General features: G+C 55.4%; 1 protein-coding gene across 3 annotated transcripts; it reads left to right on the forward strand.

The window, feature by feature from the left end:
• Nucleotides 1-949: 949 nt before the first annotated feature.
• GATA2 (GATA binding protein 2) lies at nucleotides 950-14,533 on the forward strand. Of its 3 annotated transcripts, none has more exons than XM_080685007.1 (6): nucleotides 950-1,232; nucleotides 6,923-7,202; nucleotides 7,614-8,255; nucleotides 9,971-10,116; nucleotides 12,034-12,159; nucleotides 12,629-14,533. In XM_080685007.1, the coding sequence occupies exons 2-6, from the start codon at nucleotides 6,974-6,976 to the stop codon at nucleotides 12,926-12,928; spliced, it is 1,443 nt and encodes a 480-aa protein (XP_080541133.1). In that variant the 5' UTR covers nucleotides 950-1,232; nucleotides 6,923-6,973; the 3' UTR covers nucleotides 12,929-14,533. The 3 variants fall into 3 exon arrangements, with proteins under 3 accessions (XP_080541133.1, XP_080541131.1, XP_080541132.1); XM_080685005.1 differs by lacking the exon at nucleotides 950-1,232 and adding an exon at nucleotides 5,128-5,216; XM_080685006.1 differs by lacking the exon at nucleotides 950-1,232 and adding an exon at nucleotides 6,083-6,286.
• The last annotated feature ends 5,385 nt before the right edge of the window (nucleotides 14,534-19,918 follow it).

Genomic DNA, 19,918 nt, shown 5'->3' on the forward strand with positions numbered 1-19,918 from the left:
GGTGGGGGGGACGGGGGCAGGGGGAGCAGAGACACCCCTCTCCAGGGCACACCCTTGCTTTCCCAGGACCACAGACTTCTCAGTCCTACCAAGGCCAAACACTTTCTCTTTGGGCCCTAGATCCCTAGACCACTTTCTCTCCTGGGCAGCTGGAATGAGCAGGGAGGGATTTGAGGTTCCATTTCATGGTAGGGGCTTTGAAAGTTAAAGGTCTAGCTCACAAACCCAGGAGCCTTCACGGGGTGAAGACCCCCACACCCTACCTCCTCCACACCATCTTCTAAGGACAAGCCCTCTACTCCCTTCCTCCTCCCTCCTGTGCGAGGAGATGCCTTGAACTCCACTCCCAAAAGGCTTTTGTCTGTTCTGGAGTGGGGGGATTGAGGAGGGGCATAGGTGGGTAGGGTAGGGAGAGGGAAAGTGACTATACTTAGCCAAAGCCAAATCAGCCTGGAAGTGAGGGAGGTGGTGTGCCGGAGTGTTGCGTTACCTTTGAGTGTGAGCACGTGTGCATGTTGGCGTGACCCAGATCTCCTGGCTGAGGATGTTGATGAAGACACAGCTGTGTGAGCTAACACGTGTGCACAAATGTGTCTTTTAAAACACGACTGGAAGTGGTTTGGATAAGGTGGAGCAGGCATCTGTATACGATTGCGTGTGGCCAGCGTCCGAGAGGCCCCTGGGGAGAGTCTCTGAAGAGAGATGTCCGGGCTTTCTGAGCGGGCATCCCTCTCAGGGGTGCGAGTACATGTGTCCCTGCGATGTAAGCGGTCTGGAGTATGGGCGAGTAGGGAGTGTGCGCCCTGAGTGCCAGCCAGCCATCCACCCGAGGCAGGTCTCTGGACTAGGGAGACGGGGAGCAGACCCCGAGCACCCTCCTACCCCCTGCGGTGCTCCCGCCCCCTCAAAGTGCTGTCGAAATAAAAAGCAGCGGTCGCTGTGGCACGGGGAGGGAGAGGCGGCGGAAGCGAGAGGTAGGGAGGCCTGCGCGGCCAGGGCTCGCCGCTCAAGTCTGTCTCCAGGCTGCTGTCGCCTCCATCCCAGCCGGCCCGGGGGACAAAAGCGGCCCGCCGCGCACCACGCGGCCGCTCGGCGCACCGCTCAGGCCCTGCTCGTGAACGCCGCCAGCCCTCGCCGGGTCCGGTGGGCCCACCTAACCACGCATCCCGCTGTGCGCCCGGCTCCGCTTTGACCCCGTCCGCCCGGGGGCGCCGTCCGCCGCACCTCGCTCGGTAAGTCCCCTGCCTCAGCCTGACCAGGGCCCTTCCAGCCCCCCAGGCTCGACCCACCGGCCCCTAATCGCACGGTCTTCCTGGCCCAGTGGCCCCTGACACGTGGTCCTCCGGGATCGCCCTACCAGCTGCCCTGCCTACCCAGGTCATAGGGGTCTAAACCTGAGGGAGCATTTGGGGAGCTGGAAACAGCAGGCCCACCTCGGGCCTCTCGCCTTCCCAATTCTCAGACGGAGCCATAGGCCTCGGGCCCCGGTTATTCCCAGAGCTTCCCAAAGCGCCCTCCCGGCCCCCCAGCTGGGGCCTTTGTCTCGGCCACCCCCCACCTCCTGGCCGCGGCGGAGGATGTGCCCAGGCGGAGGATGTGCCCAAGCCGGGCCGCGGAGCCGCGACTGCACCTGCCCGCCGGTCCCGTGCGCCGGCTTTGCGAGGCTTAACCCGGCTTGCTCCCCCGCGCGCCCCGAGCGCCGCCGCGCCCCGCGGCCCTTTATCCTGTGTGGTTGGGGTTCGGGTGGGGGAGATCGCGGGGTCTGAAACCCCCCCCCCCCGCCCCGCCACAAGCCTAAGTCAGAATCCTTTTAGTGGGATTTCAATGAGAATGGGCCACCGGGGCTCAGGGATCCGCCGCCGCCGGGGGTGGAGATGGGGTCTGGACGACTGGCATTAGAATCCTTGCTTGGAGGCCGGGCTTGAACTCCAGGTTGCCCCAACCGCGAGGGGAAAGGTTCGACGTTCAGGGCCCCCGGGTGTGGCCGCCGCTCCCTTCCCTGAAAACACGGAAGGAAATCCGTTGTTTTGGAAAAAGCCACGTCTCTCGGCCGGGCTCGGGAACATCTGGCGGTGAGCTCTGGGTCTATGCAGGCACTTCGCACTGGGATTCGTTTATGAGTCGGCAGGATTCGAGAAAGAGGTAGGCCAGTGCGGCTGCACAGGCGTCCGGAGAGCGTTTCCCAGCCGGGCTGACAAATTGCAAACAAATTGAGTCTAACGAAACGGATTTACCAGTTGTCTGTGCGGCCAGGCTGCTCCGAGTAAACTGTGGCTATCCGTGGACGGGACCGGCTCAGCAGGACCTCCTGGGGAAGCCGCGGCTTGGATGTAGGGTTAGAACCTAGTAAGGAATACAGGCTTTCCCAGGTGCCTCTACCCCAGGTGCTGAGATCTCAGGACATCGGCCCCCATCCTTACGATTCAAGGGGTCCAGAAGACTGATAGGATGAGAGCCAGCATGGAGGCCAGAGCGGAGGGAGCCATCAGATTTGGGGGCTGGGAGTGAAGCTCAAAGAACAGTAGGGGCTGTTGGAGCCCTGATTTCCCTATTGGAGGGACAGCAGTGACCTGAACAGGTCTGAGGCCTTGCCCTAGAGGAGACGTCTGAACTCCTCTAGCTAAAGAGGCCCCCACTTCCTTCACAGTCCCCCTCAAGACGCATTGCTGGTGTGGGGCTGGGAGGTCGCTGTGTTGCAAATTAAATATCCCTATAGAAGGCCGTCCCTAAGCAAACGGATTTCTTTGAACCCCCCAACCCCCAGCCCCTCTCACTGCCAGCGAATTAGGTGTCCATAGGAAAAGGCGAGAAGAATTGGATTACAAAGAGGGCAAACTTATGGTCCCAGAGGGGCCGCCTCTGATAAGCGAAGTTTAAACAAAGGGTGTCCAGGAAAGGGCTACGTGGGGCCGGTAAAACCGGGGCAGCCACAGCCGGACCTAGGCAAGTGAGGCCCTACGGACCAGGCTTCGGATCCCTTGTCCCCAGCTCTCCCGCGAAAGCATCTCGGGTTGTGCCGACCCACACTTCGCTGGGGGCAACTCGGGTCACGTGGAAAGGAGTCAGAAAATTCAGTTCTGTTGTTGGGCTTTCCCGGTCCTTCGCGAAATCTTGTTTCCATGCAACATCTGAGAGCGATCAAAAGGCAGCCGCCCCGCATTCGCAACAACTCTTGAGAACGAACAACAACAAAAACCCCAAACCAACAAACAAAGCCGAAAAAAGCAAAAACCGGAGCGTGTCCCTCTGAGGGTGCCCGGGAGTCCGAGGCCCTGAACGGAAATAAATCTGCCCTCCTCAGGCCGACCCTGCGGTTCCCGAGGGCTGCCCTGACCCTCCTGAGACGTTTGTTTGGGCAGAAGTGATAGGATGGTCTCCGCTGCCTAGTGAACAAGGCGTCTGGCGGGTGTCGGTCTGTCTGTCTGTCTGGCATAGGCAGACGCGCAGAGCAGTCCCCTTTATTGGTCAGCTGGGCTCCTGCTGCCTGGCGCCGCGCTGTTCTCTCCCAGGCGGGTTCGTTCCTACGGGAGGACACAGCAGTCCCGCGTCCAACGCAGGCGCTCCAATGCAAGTGGAGGCCTCGGTTGCCTGCCTACCTGCCTTTGGGGCCGGCCACCCCAGGGCCTCAGGAAACCCGGCGGGGCTCCCTTTTCCTTTTTTTCTCTAGGCCCGGATAGCGGGACGGGAGGCTGGTGCGATCTCCTGAGGCCCCTGCTCAAGCATTGCTTAACTGCCCTGCTCAGCTCCTCTGCAAGGCGATTTTCTGAGCCGCCGAGCAGGGTAATTAAATCCCCGCCCGCGCTCCGTTCTGCGCTCGGCCGGCGGGTAGCCGCTCCGGCAGGCGGCCGGCCCGGCCGGTCACCTCCACCCTGCGGTGTCCAGGACGCTGCCCCGGAGGGTCTTCGGGCTGCTCAGGAGGAGCTTGAAGCGGAGCTCGCGGTGAGAAAACTGCGGACCCACCCAACTGGGGGGTAATTTGAACTGCGCCTTTGGGAGGAAAAGTCGAATTACCTGCTTTTCCAAACGCTCGGACCGGCCACCTCCCTGCGAACCGAGGCGCCGATCACGGCCCCGAGGGAAGCTTCCGTTCCACTCCGGCATTAATGGCCCCGTAACCGGCCAACGGGCCGGCGTCCTCTCACGCCGAGTCCCGGATTCGAGCTCGAGGGGGGCAGCCTGCCGGACTCGGGCGGTGATCCCTGGGGTTGCGTTGTCTTTGAGAAGCTCCCGCTAGGCTCCAGGGTCACAAAACAGGCTCGAGGCTTCGCGGCGATCGCATTTTACGCGTTGATGAAGAATCGTAAACTAAAGATAAGGAGGAGAAACAGACGGACGGAGAGACAGCGGGTCCCGGTCAGACCTCGCGCCTTGCTGGGAGGCCACTCACCTGCCGGCCGCGGCCGTGGAGGCCCGGTGCCCGTGGGCGCCCCTGCTCTCGACCCCGGCGCGTCTTACCCGGAGGGCGCCGGCTTCCTCTCCCGCGGAGCGGAGTTCCTAGAAGCCTGGGCCCCGCGCGCGCCGGAATGGATGGGAGCGGAAGGCGCAGCGGCCGGTCGGGGCAGGCGGGTCTCCAAGGGCTGAGACGCGCCGGTTCCCAGCCGGATGGGGCTCTGAGCCCCCCTCCCGTTCCTTTACCTGCGAGACCCAGAGGCGGGAGGGGGCCCCTGGTCCCGGCCCGCGACCCTTTGGCGCTGCCCACAGTAAGCCCGAGAGGAGACGGAGGCGCGCGCGTGGATCTGGGCCGGGCCGGGCGCCCCCCGAACCGAGGGGACCGAGGGCTTTCCTCCCTCTCGGATTATTAAAAAGTTCATTTCCTGGCGAATCGGGTGACGTCAGGGGCCCGGCGTCGCGGTGGCGGGGCCGCCCGGCCGAAGAAGCCGCCTCCAGTTACCCAATTACCGACTGTCAATCCTGCCGCCCCTCCCCCCTTCCCGGGGGTGTCCCGGACCCCGCCCTCCCCCTGCCCCGGACCCACCTGGGATCCCTCTGGGCATCTACCGTGAGAGCCGTGGACCCGGCGAGAGAAGAGGAGCTGGAGGACGTTGAATACTCCCCATGACCCTCGCACTTAAGTCCCCCCAAATTTCTTTGTTCCCGACCCCCTCCTCGGCCATAGGTTCCCTGGGAGCCTCGGTCTTTCCTGTACAATGGGAGAAAGCCGGGAGATTTGTGCACCGGGCCCACTCGACCCACAGAGCTGGATGTCTGGACCGGAGGTGTGTGGGGAGCAGTTCCAGGTGACGCAGGGGACGGAGTTCTCCCTCTCCCCAGGGGCCGCCTTAGGGGACCCCGGGGAGAAAAATGCCTCTCCTGCCCGAGGCGTCTCCTTCGAGCCGGCGCCGGCGCCAGTCCGGGTCTCCACGGCCTCGCCTCAGGCAGTTCGGCCTGTTGGTCTTCGAAGGCCACGCCCGGGAAGGGGACCCCTCCTCCCCTTCTTGGAGCTGCTGACCAGGCCACCTCCACTGGGTCAAGCACAGTCCTAAGTGGCCTCGTATCCGAAGCCCAGGTGCCCACTGGGATCCCACAATTCATATTCATGCCCCTCAGCGCTCCTGCTGTCCCGCAGCTGTCTCCCCCCCGCCCCGCCCCAGCACCAGAGTTGGGGGACAGAACGGTCTGGGTAGGTAGTTGGACTTGGACTGGCCACGTTCGGCGGTGAAGGAGGTGGGATCCGAGAATGTGGAAGGGCTGGACTCCTGGGGAGGAGGACACCCGGACACCCAGAGCGTGCACCACAGGGCTCCTGCGGAGGGGGCCCCCGCTGGAGGCTAGTTACTGGAGGAGGTTCCAGAGGTTAGGGGGATTCGGGAGTGTCCGCACTAGGAGCGCAGCGGCCCGGTCAGCCTGCGAGGTGAGGGTCCTGGCGGGGGTGCGAGGGCTGGGGGGTGGCTGCAGGGACCGCAGGGAGGGCGCTGGGAGGGGACCTGAGGGAGGAGGGGGCCCGCCGGCGGGTCAGTCCGGGAGTCCGGCAGGCCCGGTTGAAGGCACAGCCAATGGGGGGCGGAGGCTGGGCGGCGTGTGGCGGTGATTGGCTGGCGCGGGCTTCTTAGGCGTGCGCGGCCCCCTCTTCATGTCTGTGCTGGAGTCGGAGCTGGCGCCAGGGCGGCCGGAGGATGCCGAGGGGCCGGAGCCGGGCGGGCCAAGGGCCGAGGCTCGCGCTGTCCCCCGCTCCTACCCAGTGAACCACGCCAGCCGTCTGAGCTCTGCCTCTGGGCCCTTCACCCCGGGCTCCCGCGGTGCTACCCCCTCCCCCAGGCCGCTTCCCTCTCCCCGTGGCGCTGCGTGTGTAAGTTTGGGGTGCGAAGGCTGGCTGGGGGTTTGGGGCGCGCCAAGCTCGGGGAGGTCTCTGCGGGAGCTCGAGGCCGGGGTGGGGCTGCGGGTGACTGCTTTGGTGCGCCCCGGAGAGGTGCTGATTGTGCTGCCTGGGAGTGCTCGCGGGAGGGGGGCTGGCTCTCCGCCGCTGGGGCTGCGTGTGCGTGTTGGGGGTGGGGGACAAAGTCAATAAGTGTATGTGGCGCCAAGTGTAGGTGTGTGCGTGTCGCTAGAATCATGTGCCCAGTCATGATCTCCAACTTTTAGTCTGTTTCTGTGTTAGTGTACAAGGAAGGTGGGGGTTCAGTGTGAGTGTGTCTGAAGTGCGACTGTGTGCGTTTGTGGGGGTAACTAGTGTCGGGTCCCATCTTCGTGTGTGACCCGTGTGCACGGGTGTGTGGCTGTGGAGCCGGCGGTCACCGTGTGAGTGTGCGTGGCTGAACCCTCTTCCTCACCTTCCTTTCATTTTGAGCTTTGAGCTTTCCTCCCGCCCGGTCTGGTCGGCGGCTGAACTCCGCTGGGTGGGTGAGCAGCACACGGGACACAGCACGACGGGACTTTGGGGGTGTCGGCCTGTGGCTGCGTTCCTCATGCCCCTTCCGTCGTGCAGGGCCGCTGCCGCCTCCACCCCAACCCGAGCCTCCGCCACCCGCCACCCGCGATGGAGGTGGCGCCGGAGCAGCCGCGCTGGATGGCGCACCCGGCAGTGCTGAATGCGCAGCACCCCGACTCGCACCACCCGGGCCTGGCGCACAACTACATGGAGCCCGCGCAGCTGCTGCCCCCTGACGAAGTGGACGTCTTTTTCAACCACCTCGATTCGCAGGGCAACCCCTACTACGCCAACCCGGCCCACGCGCGGGCGCGCGTCTCCTACAGCCCCGCGCACGGTGAGCCCATGGCGGGTGGGTGACTGGGAGCTCTGGCGCCGCGCGCCGGGCGCGGAAGGGGAGGAGGGCCCGGCTGCCTGCTTCCCGGATGTGGGATCCACAGGAATCGAAGCGGCTGAGAAATCGGGGCGGGAAAGGTGGAGGCAGCGGCCTCTTGGGTCCCACAGCGTTTCTGCCCATTTCCAACTGGCCCGTGGGGGTTCACTCTAGGCCTTGTCCAGTGCGGGTCCTTCTGTATCACTTGTCCTTCAACGCCGGACTGACATTCCTGATTTTTGCCGGTTGTTACATTTCTGGTTTTCTTTGGGGAGGGGGTTACTGCTAGTGGCTTTGTGTGTTGTGGTCCTGTGTACCCATGTCCTGGCTGGGACCACACCCTCTGTGTCCTAACCCCTCGCCCTCTTCCCTCAGCACGACTCACCGGAGGCCAGATGTGCCGTCCACACTTGTTGCACAGCCCGGGGCTGCCGTGGCTGGACGGGGGCAAAGCAGCCCTCTCCGCGGCCGCAGCACACCACCACAACCCCTGGACCGTGAGCCCCTTCTCCAAGACACCGCTGCACCCCTCAGCTGCTGGAGGCCCTGGAGGCCCCCTCTCCGTGTACCCAGGGGCGGGGGGCGGGAGCGGGGGAGGCAGTGGGGGCTCGGTGGCCTCCCTCACCTCCACTGCCGCCCACTCTGGCTCCCACCTTTTTGGCTTCCCACCCACGCCGCCCAAGGAAGTGTCTCCTGACCCCAGCGCCACCGGGGCTGCCTCCCCAGCCTCCTCCTCCGCAGGGGGTAGTGCTGCCCGGGGGGAGGACAAGGATGGCGTCAAGTACCAAGTTTCACTGGCCGAGAGCATGAAGATGGAAAGCGGCAGTCCCCTGCGCCCAGGCCTGGCTGCCATGGGCACCCAGCCTGCCACACATCACCCCATCCCTACCTACCCCTCCTATGTGCCAGCTGCCACCCACGACTACAGCAGCGGACTCTTCCACCCTGGAGGCTTCCTGGGTGGCCCTGCCTCCAGCTTCACCCCTAAGCAGCGCAGCAAGGCACGCTCCTGCTCAGGTAAAAGCAGGTGCTAGGGACCTAGTGGAAGTGGGGACAGTTTGTGTTTTGTGGGGTGGTTGTTGGGGTGGGGCGTTGTAGGCTGTGGTATAGGAGAGGGGGGTGGTATCAGTGTCCTAGGTCTGGGGATGCATGATGTCCCTTTCTAAGAGCCCCCAGAGATGTCTGAGAGCCCAGAATGGGGGAGAGGGGGTCCTAAAACATTTGCCTTTAGGTGTTCCTTGTGGCCCCCAAAGTTCACTTTCCTTCCTCATTCCTTACCTTTCCCTCCAAGGCTGGCCAATGCCAGACCAGACCACAGAAGGGGAATTCTCCCTTCCCCTCCCTGAATCTTAAGTGAAAATTCAGTGTGAGAGAATGCAATATGCAGGGGAGAGCAGAGAGGCCGTGTTTATGTGTGTATACGTGTGTTTGTGAGCGTGTACACTCCAAAGGCTCCAGATCTTTAAGGAATCCGGTTCTCCAACTCAATCAGTCCAATCTTGGGATTTCTATGGCTCCTGATCTCCTTGGGAGATTTCCCCAAAGCAAAATTCCAGAACCTGTTCATGCTTCCCGCCCCTGGCGTGTCCTTCACTCTCCCTCCCTGAGGGCTGGAGTGAAGGGCTGAATCTGTAGGTGCCTCTGCCCCTTCGCAGGAGGAGCTGCTGGGGCCAAGTTGGATTTGTCCAAGAATCTGGCCTTGGTAGAGCAGAAACCATGGCTAGCGTGGGAGTCCTATGGGTGCATCCTTCCCAATTCTTTTAAGCTGGGGAAAGGAAGATTTTAAAAACTTACTCCTAAGTCCAGGACACACCTTTTCTTGCCCATATATATTGACAATTTAGTTAAACTAAATGTGGAAAAATTTCCTGGGTAACATGATGCTAAAGCAGTTACCCTGTTTGATCGCTGAAGCTGCCACCTGCACCCATCTTAGTCTCACTTCGGAGTCCCTGTTCTGCTCAGACCAGCTAGCTGGCCTTTAATTAGTCCTTTCTCCCAAGTTTGTTTTACATTCTATTTGAATTCCAGATGGTCTTTTAACAAAAAGAAAACAAACAAAAACAAAAAGCGAACAACAGCAAACAGAACAAAACCAAAAACCAAAAACAACTTAGCCTGAAAACGAAAGGGCGTATTATTTATTTTATTTTAAAGCACAACTTCGATCTGAGTCCTGGACGGACATGTAGGGCCTCAGCAGAAGAGGGGGTTTGGGGAGAAAGGAGGATGTTACCCTGGACTGAGAGCAGAAAGTCAGGGTAAAGCTGAGGGCATAGACGTGGAACAGACTCAGTAGATAGCGGATGCGGTTGTGGGGATAGGAGAGGGACAACAGAGAACTAGAAAGGGGGCCGGAGTCCTCTGGGCCAGCCAGGTGATTCCAGTCACGGCCCTGACTTTGACAGAGTTTGTTGTAAATACCCTCTCCTTGTCGCCCATGCGGAGAACCCCTGGGGCCCTGGCCCGCTTTCCCTCAGCCCGGTTTCCCTTTCTCCCAGAGAGGTTTTGAAGAGGGAGATTAGGTCTTAAACTATTCTCTGAACCCAGCTCCTTGGGGGAGACCCCCTGGCTCCCTTTCCCCGTCCAGACTGGGACTAAAAGTCACCTCCCCTGAAGCAGCCTGGCGGAGGGGACTGCTGCTGGATCGGATCGGCGTCCGCTCGCCCACCGACAGTCTTCCGTGACCTTGTTGGTTAAGCAGGCTGGTGTCTCTCCCTGTCCCCCTTCAGAAGGCCGGGAGTGTGTCAACTGTGGGGCCACAGCCACTCCTCTCTGGCGGCGAGACGGCACCGGCCACTACCTGTGCAATGCCTGCGGGCTCTACCACAAGATGAACGGGCAGAACCGGCCGCTCATCAAGCCTAAGCGGAGACTGGTAGGCAGCGGGGCGAGGCGGGGAGCTGGTGCTGGGGAGAAGGCTGGTGGGCGGGACCCTGGTAGCTAACCTGGGCAGGGGCTGACAGTTAATTAAAAAAAAACACACACACAAAAAAAACAAGAACAACAGAAGCCTTCAAACGCAGATTATTGCCACTTCAAATCTTTTATCATTAAAATCACTTGGATGTCCGTTGGGGTTGCCCTTCTCTCTGGCCAGATTTTTTTTTTTTCAGGCCAGATTTCCTCCTCGGCAGCTCGTCAGGGACCCTCACCCCACCCCGCTCAGGGATACCAAGAGTTGAGTGTCCAAGGGCCCTGGCCTCTGTTTAACTCTTTTTAAAAATAGGGCCATGAAGTAATTTTCCCTGTGGCTTAGCGCAGCCCTCTCACAATCTCCTCATGCCTATTTAAATAATACACACCAGCCACCAAAAAAACCTGCCCTTTATTATTTTTCCATGGAGACACCTATACTGTGTATTTTCATTTGAGCGATTTAAAAAAAAAATGCCCTTTCGGATCTCCTGCCGGAGTTTCCTATCCGGACATCTGCAGCCTGAAGATAAGGAAACTTCGTGTATCTGTTTCCGGACTCTGCGAGTTTTTAGAGTCTCTCCTCGGCTCAGTCCTGCCTCTCGCTGGGCTGTTTTGAAATTTCTAATACGCTCCACTTTGCAAATAATGTGTAAAATGCTAAGAATAATAAATATATTTTTTCAGGGCGAAGTGATTTATGAGGCTTAAATCACTCTCGCCGCTTTGGGGGGCCCCTTTTTTCCCCCTGCAGTGAGGGCGGGGTGAGGGCCGGGGTAGGGATGGAGGCTAAAGTGTTGGCCCCTGAGTCAGAATTCCAGCTTCAGGCTGCTTACTCACCCTCACCCCTCCCCGCTCTGAGACTGCAGTCCATAGGCCACCCCCCTGCGGCCATTCCAGCCTCTGCTGGCCCTGGCCCCCCACACCCACCCCTGCTGCCTGCAGTTCTCTGTGACTGTGGGGCTGGCACTGGTTGAACCGGGAGAAGGAATCTACTTTCTTGGATAAAGTCTGTGTGGCCTTCTCTTGCAAGCCTTTCACTCCCTTTTCCAGAAATCAGACACTCATTGCCCGACCACCTCTGTCCTGCATTCCTTGAGGGCCTGGGGGTGGTTAGGACTTTGAGGTTTGGGGTACAAGAGGTTGAGTAGAAAGACCAGCATTGTCCAGTAAACCTACAATGATGGAAATGTTCTAGGTCTGCACAGTCCACTATGGTAATGTCCAGCCCATGTTGTGACTATGGACTCCTTGAAATGTAGCCAGTGCAATGGGAGAAACAGGATTTCTACTCTTATGAAATGGAAATTTAATCTAGTAGTCACATGTGGCTAGTAGCTACTGTGTTGGACAGCTCGGCTTGAGTGAGACACCAGAAACATTTTACATCTCCACCCTGGGCAGCCACAGGGTCCACACCCCCCTTCCCCCACCCCTGCCCTGCATTGCCCTCAGGCAGGACACTGACCGCCCGGAATTATGGATTTTGAGGGGAGTCCTGTAGGAGGAGACAGAAGCAGCTCCAGACCCAGGGACTCTAGGGGGACCAAAAATAAAGAGCACTTCTCAGGGGCCTCAGTTTCCCCATTTATAGAGCCAGATTGTTTGGTGAATCCAGGAGGTAGTTGATTTTCCCTTCCAGCTCTTGAAACCCCATTGATAGATCAGCCTTCTGAGTGTTCTTTATTCTAAAGTTCTGTGATTGTCGAGATCTCAAATTCTACATGTCCGCAGCTCTGAGGTGCCTCAATTCTCCTTAGGGATTTAGCCTCCTCAGCTAAGTCAGTGGGGGCAGGTTGGGGGTGGGGCAAGGGTCAGGGAGGCTGGTAGAGGTGGGGCGTGGGAGCCCAGCCTGCTGACGCTGCCCCTCCCCTCCCAGTCTGCTGCTAGGAGAGCCGGCACCTGTTGTGCAAATTGTCAGACAACAACCACCACCTTATGGCGCCGAAACGCCAATGGGGACCCTGTCTGCAATGCCTGTGGCCTCTACTACAAGCTGCACAATGTAAGTCCGCCCCGCCGCCCTGCCGCCCTGCCCCACCCCTCCCCAGGGACCGCTGCTCTTTGTGCTGCCAGGCAGAGGCCCCAGCCACTCTGCAGCTTGGCGTGGCTTGGGAAAGCCCTGGGCTCCAGAGGGCTCCCATCAGGGGGCAAGCTGGCTAGAGGTGTGTTCTCCACAGCAGGCCCAACAGCTCTCTCTGTTTAAAACAAAAGTGGGGGAGTGTTTTGGTTGTGTAGTTGGAGAGGCAGTGCTGGAATTTAGGGGGCTCAGTGTCCATCAGGGTACAGGTCAGCCTCACACAGTGCTAAGTGCCCTTCCTGAAACTGTGTCAGTGCTGGTGACAGGACTACGTGGGCTTCTGGAGGTGGGGGTCTCAGCCCAGGCCTGCCTCTGCCCCAAGCCCAAGTAGCGGGTGGGGGTCTTGCTCTGGGAAGGGAACTTGACTCCCTGAAGGCTTTGTGGTTGCCCCCAGGTGAACAGGCCACTGACCATGAAGAAGGAAGGGATCCAGACTCGGAACCGGAAGATGTCCAACAAGTCCAAGAAGAACAAGAAGGGGGTGGAGTGCTTCGAGGAGCTGTCCAAGTGTATGCAGGAGAAGGCCTCCCCCTTTAGCGCTGCCACCCTGGCAGGACATATGGCACCTGTGGGCCACCTCCCACCTTTCAGCCACTCGGGACACATCTTGCCCACCCCAACACCCATCCACCCCTCCTCCAGCCTCTCCTTTGGCCACCCCCACCCATCCAGCATGGTGACTGCCATGGGCTAGGGACAGCCCTCCACGAATGGACAGATGGATGCAGAGGAAGGCGGCCTGCAGCTCAAGGCTGGGTGCTCAACGGCTGGGTGAACCAAAACCTTGCCTGTCTGCCCTTCCCCAAAGACTGATGCCTCTCCTGTCAGCTCAGCCCGAGCCCCACGCTGCCCCACCTGTGGGTGCTCTGCTCAGCAGTTGCCGGTCACTATGAAGATTCTTACTGGGGCTGAGAGGTGGCCTCAGCCCAGCTGCTACCCAGGTGGGGTTTCCATCATGGACAATTGTTTGGAGAGCAGAAAGGACAACTTTATGTCTTAAGAGAGGAGGAGGGGTAGGGGACAAACAAAGGAAACCATTTTTAGAAGGAAAAGGGAGTAGGCAGAAATAATTTATTTCGCTCTTGTTTCTCACAAGGACTGGGAGAGGTCTGAGCTGCCCCAGGTGCTCCTGGTCTTCCTCAGCTTGGCCTGTCATCCACTTGCCAGGGCTCCGAGGGCAGATCTGGGAGGGACTTACCCCACACCTCCTGGGGCTTCCGGCTCTGAAATGCTGAACCCCAGGCTGGGCCTCGCCAATCTAAAGGGGTCATGGCCTACGGGAGGCTGAGCCAGTGCGTGCCCTGCTGATGGGCCCTGGAGGGCAGAGACAATCACAGTCCTACACAGATTCCCAGGCCAGGGCTGGGTCACAGGAAGGAAACCACGTTTTCTTGAGAGGGGAAATGTCTCCCAGCACGCTCCCCTGGCTCTGAGGCTGAAGCTAGTGTGGCCTGTGTCCCCTTCACAGCCGAGCTACCGCCTGCCTCCTCTGCCAGGTGGACCCCTGTATATACATCCTTTTTCTGCTAACCCCTCGACCCCCTTCCCTCCCACTATGAGACAAAAGAAAAAATATTTTAAAAGACTGCATAAGCTTAACTCGCTGATGAGTTAGTTGTTTTATTTTTAAACCCTTTTTGGGTCCAGCCAAACGTACTTTGCCACAGAAGCCTTTCTTATGGAAAGGAATAAAACCTACAAATCCAGGCTGTAGCTTCGCAATTATTTTTGGAAAAGTTCTTGGATCCCATAGCCCTAGAATGGGGAGCTGGGGGCCAGGGACAGGGCCTTAGCTGCTCTTGGCTTCTGGGGGCTGGTCTGGCAGGTGGCAAAGGCAGGAGCTGGGGGTGAGTCAGGGCCAGGACCTAAGGAGAGGCCATGAACCTGCTGGGGTCTCAGGAGACCTGGGTTCTGCTCTGCTTTGCTGTGGCTGGCTGGATCCTTCCCAAGGTACAGCTGTACATAACCCGGCCTGAACTTAGATTCTGTATGGGGTGGTGGTGGGGTGTGGCAGCTCAAGAGGGCCGTGCCCAGGAAGAGGATTGTGCTGATGTAGTTGACCAAGTGCAATATGGGCCGTTGATTGCTGCTGGGGGCACCACCACCAGAAGTAACTTATTTTGGACTGGCATCCACATAAGAAGAATCGGCAGTATTTTCTGTTTTTATGTTTCATTTGGCTTGTTTTATTTTGGATTAGTGAACTAAGTTATTGTTAATTATGTACAACATTTATATGTTGTCTGTAAAAATTATATGCTATCCTTCTATTCCTGTTAATAATAAAATACTTTTTGTGAATGCCTCTGTCCTGTCTTATAGACTCCTGGAGCAACTGAGTCCCAGTCTTGGAAATTAGCAGTCAAGCTGAATTGCTTCTATAGTTCAGTGATTTGGAGGGAAAAACTGGAATGGGAGCTGGGGCCCTATCTGGCTGGGACTCGGATAGTCTTCTGAATTGCTTCCATGTGAATTTCCTCATTATTACCTACCTGGGGGTCCATCCTGGTGGCTGGGTGGATACTGGAGAGGCTCAGGGTGGTTGTGGCTTCTCTGCCCTTGGTCCACACACTGATCCTTTTTTTGAGGGCTCAGTTGGGGCTCTTGCAGACTCAACAAGAACTGACCTCACATTCACTTCCTCTTAGGTACTGATCAGTTTTTGTTTCTGAGCTAGCTGGTCACCAATATTCCCATTCATTGACAAACCTAATTACTAATGTATTTGATCACTGATGTCATTGATTTCTGTCTTCTTTAATCAATTATGTTGGTCAACAGAGATAGCCATGACTAATATTCAATGGTCAATGATAATGTCAGTGAATCAATGACAATCACACCAGAGCCTATGATCATAGACATCTAATTACTAACAACTGATCACCATTACTTAATTACCAATACTTCATCAATGCCTCTGATAGATGCTGTGTCTGAACACTGACATCACAAAATGTGATCACCAGTGTCTACCGTGACTGCTTGCTTACCAGCATATGTGTGATCATGAATATCTCTTCTCACCAATGTTTCTGATCAGCATATCTGTTCAACAATATTTCTATTCAATGTGTCTGTTTGCCAATGTCTCTGATGACCACTGTCTGTGTCCTCAGTATTTCTATCTACCATGTCTGTGATAGCCATTGTGTCTTACCACCTAAGCATCAAGGTGTTGCTCACTCTAACACTAATGCTCTAGGTCAGTGGTTGGCAAACCGCGGCTGACGAGCCACATGTGGCTCTTTGGCCCCTTGAGTGTGGCTCTTCCACAAAATACCACGGCCTGGGTGAGTCTATTTTGAAGAACTGGCGTTAGAAGAAGTTTAAGTTTAAAAAACTTGTCTCTCTATGCTGAAACCGGTTTGGCTCAGTGGATAGAGTGTCGGCCTGTGGACTGAAGGGTCCTGGGTTCGATTCCGGTCAAGGGTATGTACCTTGGTTGCAGGCACATCCCCAGTGGGAGGTGTGCAGGAGGCAGCTGATCGATGTTTCTCTCTCATAGATGTTTCTAGATCTCTATCCCTCTCCCTTCCTCTCTGTAAAATATCAATAAAATATATTTTTTAAAAATTGGCTCTCAAAAGAAATTTCAATCGTATGGTTGATATTTGGCTCTGTTGACTAATGAGTTTGCTGACCACTGCTCTAGGTCATCAAGAAGTATGATCACCATTGTTGTTGATCAATGTTTTTCTAATCAATGATAGATGAGATCACACTTATATGATCTCTGATCATACTATTTCTCATCACCAATGTCTCTTTAACAAAGTATTTGGCCACTTGTCTCCAATCACCAACAATGTCCCTGACCATCGAAGCCTCTTACTATCAAATTTTCTGATTATCAATGTGATCATGAATGACTCTGGTTACCAGTATCCTTGACTGGTCAATGCTGATTACCACAGTCTCTAGTGTCCAAATCAGTGATTGCTGAATTTATCTATCTTCCAAGGCCCCCAGGACCAACGTTTCTTATACCATTGATCAACTGTAGTAATGATCACCAACCTTCCTTGTCATTGGAATCACCAGTTACCTGTGTCTCTGGTTATCAAATTCTCCAGTCATTGATGCTGTTGATCCCCAGTAGCTCACACACCACCAAGATCCCTGGATGTCTTCAGTCATTGAATCTTATCACCAATAGCTCCTCTACCAATGGTCATCAAGAACATGAGCACTAAATGCTTTCATCCTAATGCTCTTGTCACCCACATCCTTGGTCCTTTGTGTTCTTCTTTTTTTTTTTTTTTTCCCAATACTACATAACATTTATTTATTTATTTTTTTAAATAAATCTTTATTGTTCAGATTATTACAGGTGTTCCTCTTTTTTTTCCCCCCATAGCTCCCATCCACCTGATTCCCCACCCCACCCCATGCCCTTACCCCCCCACCACTGTCTTCATCCATGGGTGTAAGATTTTTGTCCAATCTCTTCCCGCACCCCTCACACCCCCTTCCCCCTGAGAATTGTCAGTCCACTCCCTTTCTATGTCCCTGATTCTATTATATTCACCAGTCCATTCTGTTCTTCAGATTTTTTATTCACTTGATTTTTAGATTCACTTGTTGGTAGGTATGTATTTGATGTCATTTTGTTGTTCATAATTTTTATCTTTACCTTTTTCTTCTTCTTCCCCTTCTTAAAGAATACCCTTCAGCATTTCATGTAATCCTGGTTTGGTGGTGATGAACTCCTTTAGCTTTTTCTTGTCTGTGAAGCTCTTTATCTGACCTTCAACTCTGAATGATAGCTTTGCTGGGTAGAGTAATCTTGGTTGTAAGTTCTTGCTGTTCATCACTTTGAATATTTCTTGCCACTCCCTTCTGGCCTGCATAGTTTCTGCCGAGAAATCAGCTGACAGTTGTATGGGTGCTCCCTTGCAGGTAACTAACCGTTTTTCTCTTGCTGCTTTCAAGATTCTCTCTTTGTCTTTTGCCCTTGGCATTTTAATTATGATTTGTCTTGGTGTGGTCCTCTTTGGATTCCTCTTTACGGGGTTCTGTGCGCTTCCTGAACTTGTAAGTCTATTTCTTTCACCAGGTAGGGAAAGTTTTCTGTCATTATTTCTTCCAATAGGTTTTCAATATTTTGCTCCCTCTCTTCTTCTGGCACCCCAAAAATTCGGATGTTGGTACGCTTAAAGTTGTCCCAGAGCCTCCTTACATTATATTCATATTTTTGGATTCTTTTTGTTTTTCTGGTTGGGTGTTTTTTGTTTCCTCATATTTCAGATATTTGGTTTGATTCTTGGGGTACGTTGATCTACAGTTGAGTTTCTGTATATTCTTTATTTTATACAGTGTATGCTTAATTTCTGACTGGTCCTTTTCCATTTTTTTTGGCATTCTCATTAAGGTCCTTGAAGGTCTCACTAAGCTCCTCAGAGGTCTCATCAAGTTTCTCGGCGGTTTTTAGAAGATTCTTGAGTAACCTTATAAATGTGGTTCTGAACTCTATGTCATCCAGTAGTTTGCTTTCCTCCATTTCTTTCATTCGTGACATGTTTCTTTGTCTCTGCATTTTGCTGCTTCCCTGTGTTGATGGAGTGGCTTTGTGTGGTAGGTGACCTATAGGGGCCAGTAGCTCAGCCTCCCCAATCACCTGAGGTGTACGCTCTTGGTACACCCCTTTGTGGGCTGAGTGCAAAGTCTTGGTGTAGTTAAGCCTTGATTGCTGTTGGTACACTGGGAGGAATTGACCTCCAGGCCAATTGGCTGTGAGGACCCGCTGTGTCTATAATGGAAGAACTGCTGCACTGGAGACATGCTTATGGTGCAGGACTTGTTTCAGTGGGGCTTTGGTGCTCACGGAGTCTGCCTCTTGAATGTGTCACTTATGGATGTGAGGAGTTGAAATCTGGTGTCTCACACTGACCACTAGGTACACTGGCTTCTGGATCTCCAATGGGGCACAGGTCAGCTACTGTCTGAGGCCACCCAGCAGGAGCTACAGCAAGAACTAGAGTTTTCTCCTCTTTGCTTGGGGTTTGGAGGTTTTGGAGCTGTCTGACCCGGCCTGCAAGTTTGCTAGGTTAAGCTGCAATAGGGCAGGCCATTCATATGCTAAAACCGCTGCTTGAAGCTTGGATGGGTTTGTAGATTGTGCAGGGCGGGGTCTCAGGGCGTCACTAGGCTAGGGCGTGGCAAACAGCAATGGCTGCCAGTTAGCCGGTGTCCTGCGCCCCAGCACCGTAAACATTATTCCTGCGTGCAGCCCTGCAAGCAAGCCTCCCTCACTTCCCGACCCGATGGCAGACAGTCCAGCTTCTCCCCGTAGGAGTTTGGGTCCTCCGCGTCTCCCCAGAAACTGGAGTTTGTAGTAATCGGGAGCTTGTCTCCCTTCGGATTGAAAAAAGCAGTGCTCCCAGTCGCCCGTCGCCAGCCCGATTCGTGCGCCTCCATACCGCAGCTTTTCAGCGCTTGTGCACCTCTCAATGCTGTTTTCTCTTTCCTTCTAGTTGTAGAACTTCCACTCAGCCAGCTTTCCCATGGTTCTGGGTGATAGACGATTTGTCTTTTAGTTGTAGTTTTGAAATTGTTGTGTGAGGCAGCAGTTTAGGTGTTTACCTACGCCGCCATCTTGGATCTTCTCCGGTCCTTTGTGTTCTTGATCAATGATTGACATAGCCAATTAACAATCATTCTGATCACCAAGATCTCTGAGCACTGCCTCCTGATCCTTCATTTATGACCATTACCCTCTCTGATCATGAATGACATCATTTTCCCATGATTCCACCACTCTAATTACAAGTCACTCTAGCCATGTGTCCCTGATCAATGACACCTTTTTTTTTTTTTTTCAAATTTTTATTAAGGTATTATATGTGTACATATCTTATCATTGCCCCCGACCAATGACACCTTTTGACCCTAGTCATCATCATCTCTGGTCCCTGATTACTAGTGTTTCTAATGGCCAACTTCCTTGTTCCTTGTCAGCCTTGATGTCCAGTGGTCCAGGAGGCTTTCTTTTCATTCTTCCTATCCCAGATTGCTGGCGGTGGCAGGACGCTTGCTTGGGGCCAGAGAAACACTGGTCCTGTGAAAGCCAGCATGCCTTCTGTGAAGCTCCAGATGCCCTAGCCTGCAGGTTAGAGTTGGGAGAGCATCTCTGGCACTCTGATTCAGGACATCTCTGCCCCTGGTATGCCACCACTACTTTACCCATGCCCTTTCCCTGTAGAAGAGAAACCTAGAGCATATAGAAACCCACCTGTGAAGCTGGGTGGACACTTGTCTGCCCATTTGAATGCCTGGGCCCTCTCAAGCCTTCTAGAAGCTCCCCTTCTGTTCCTTTCCCGGCTCGGAGCATTTTTGCCTCCCTTCCGCCACCTGTAGCCACAGTCGGGGCAGGGATGTCTTTCCTGTGTCCCAGCTCAGAACTGCAGGGTTGTGTGCATATATTGTTATGTAATCAAGTGTGTACTGTACACTGGCCTGTTGAATACCTCCTCCAGCCTTATTACCGTCCTTCTGTCAACCAGCATTTTTAGAGCACCTAGTGCCAAGCACTGTCGAAGGTGCCGAGAGGCAGCCAGCAGGAAACAAGCAGAGTGGATGCCCTGTCTCTGCAGTGTGAGATCCCAGAGGGCAGGGACTGTGTCTGTCTTGTCATTCTTGCATCCAATTGTCTTTTGTGGGCTTGTGGTAGGTGCTTCCCAAA

The sequence above is a fragment of the Plecotus auritus genome (assembly GCF_963455305.1).
Source record: "Plecotus auritus genome assembly, chromosome: 8".
Lineage (NCBI taxonomy): Eukaryota > Metazoa > Chordata > Mammalia > Chiroptera > Vespertilionidae > Plecotus > Plecotus auritus.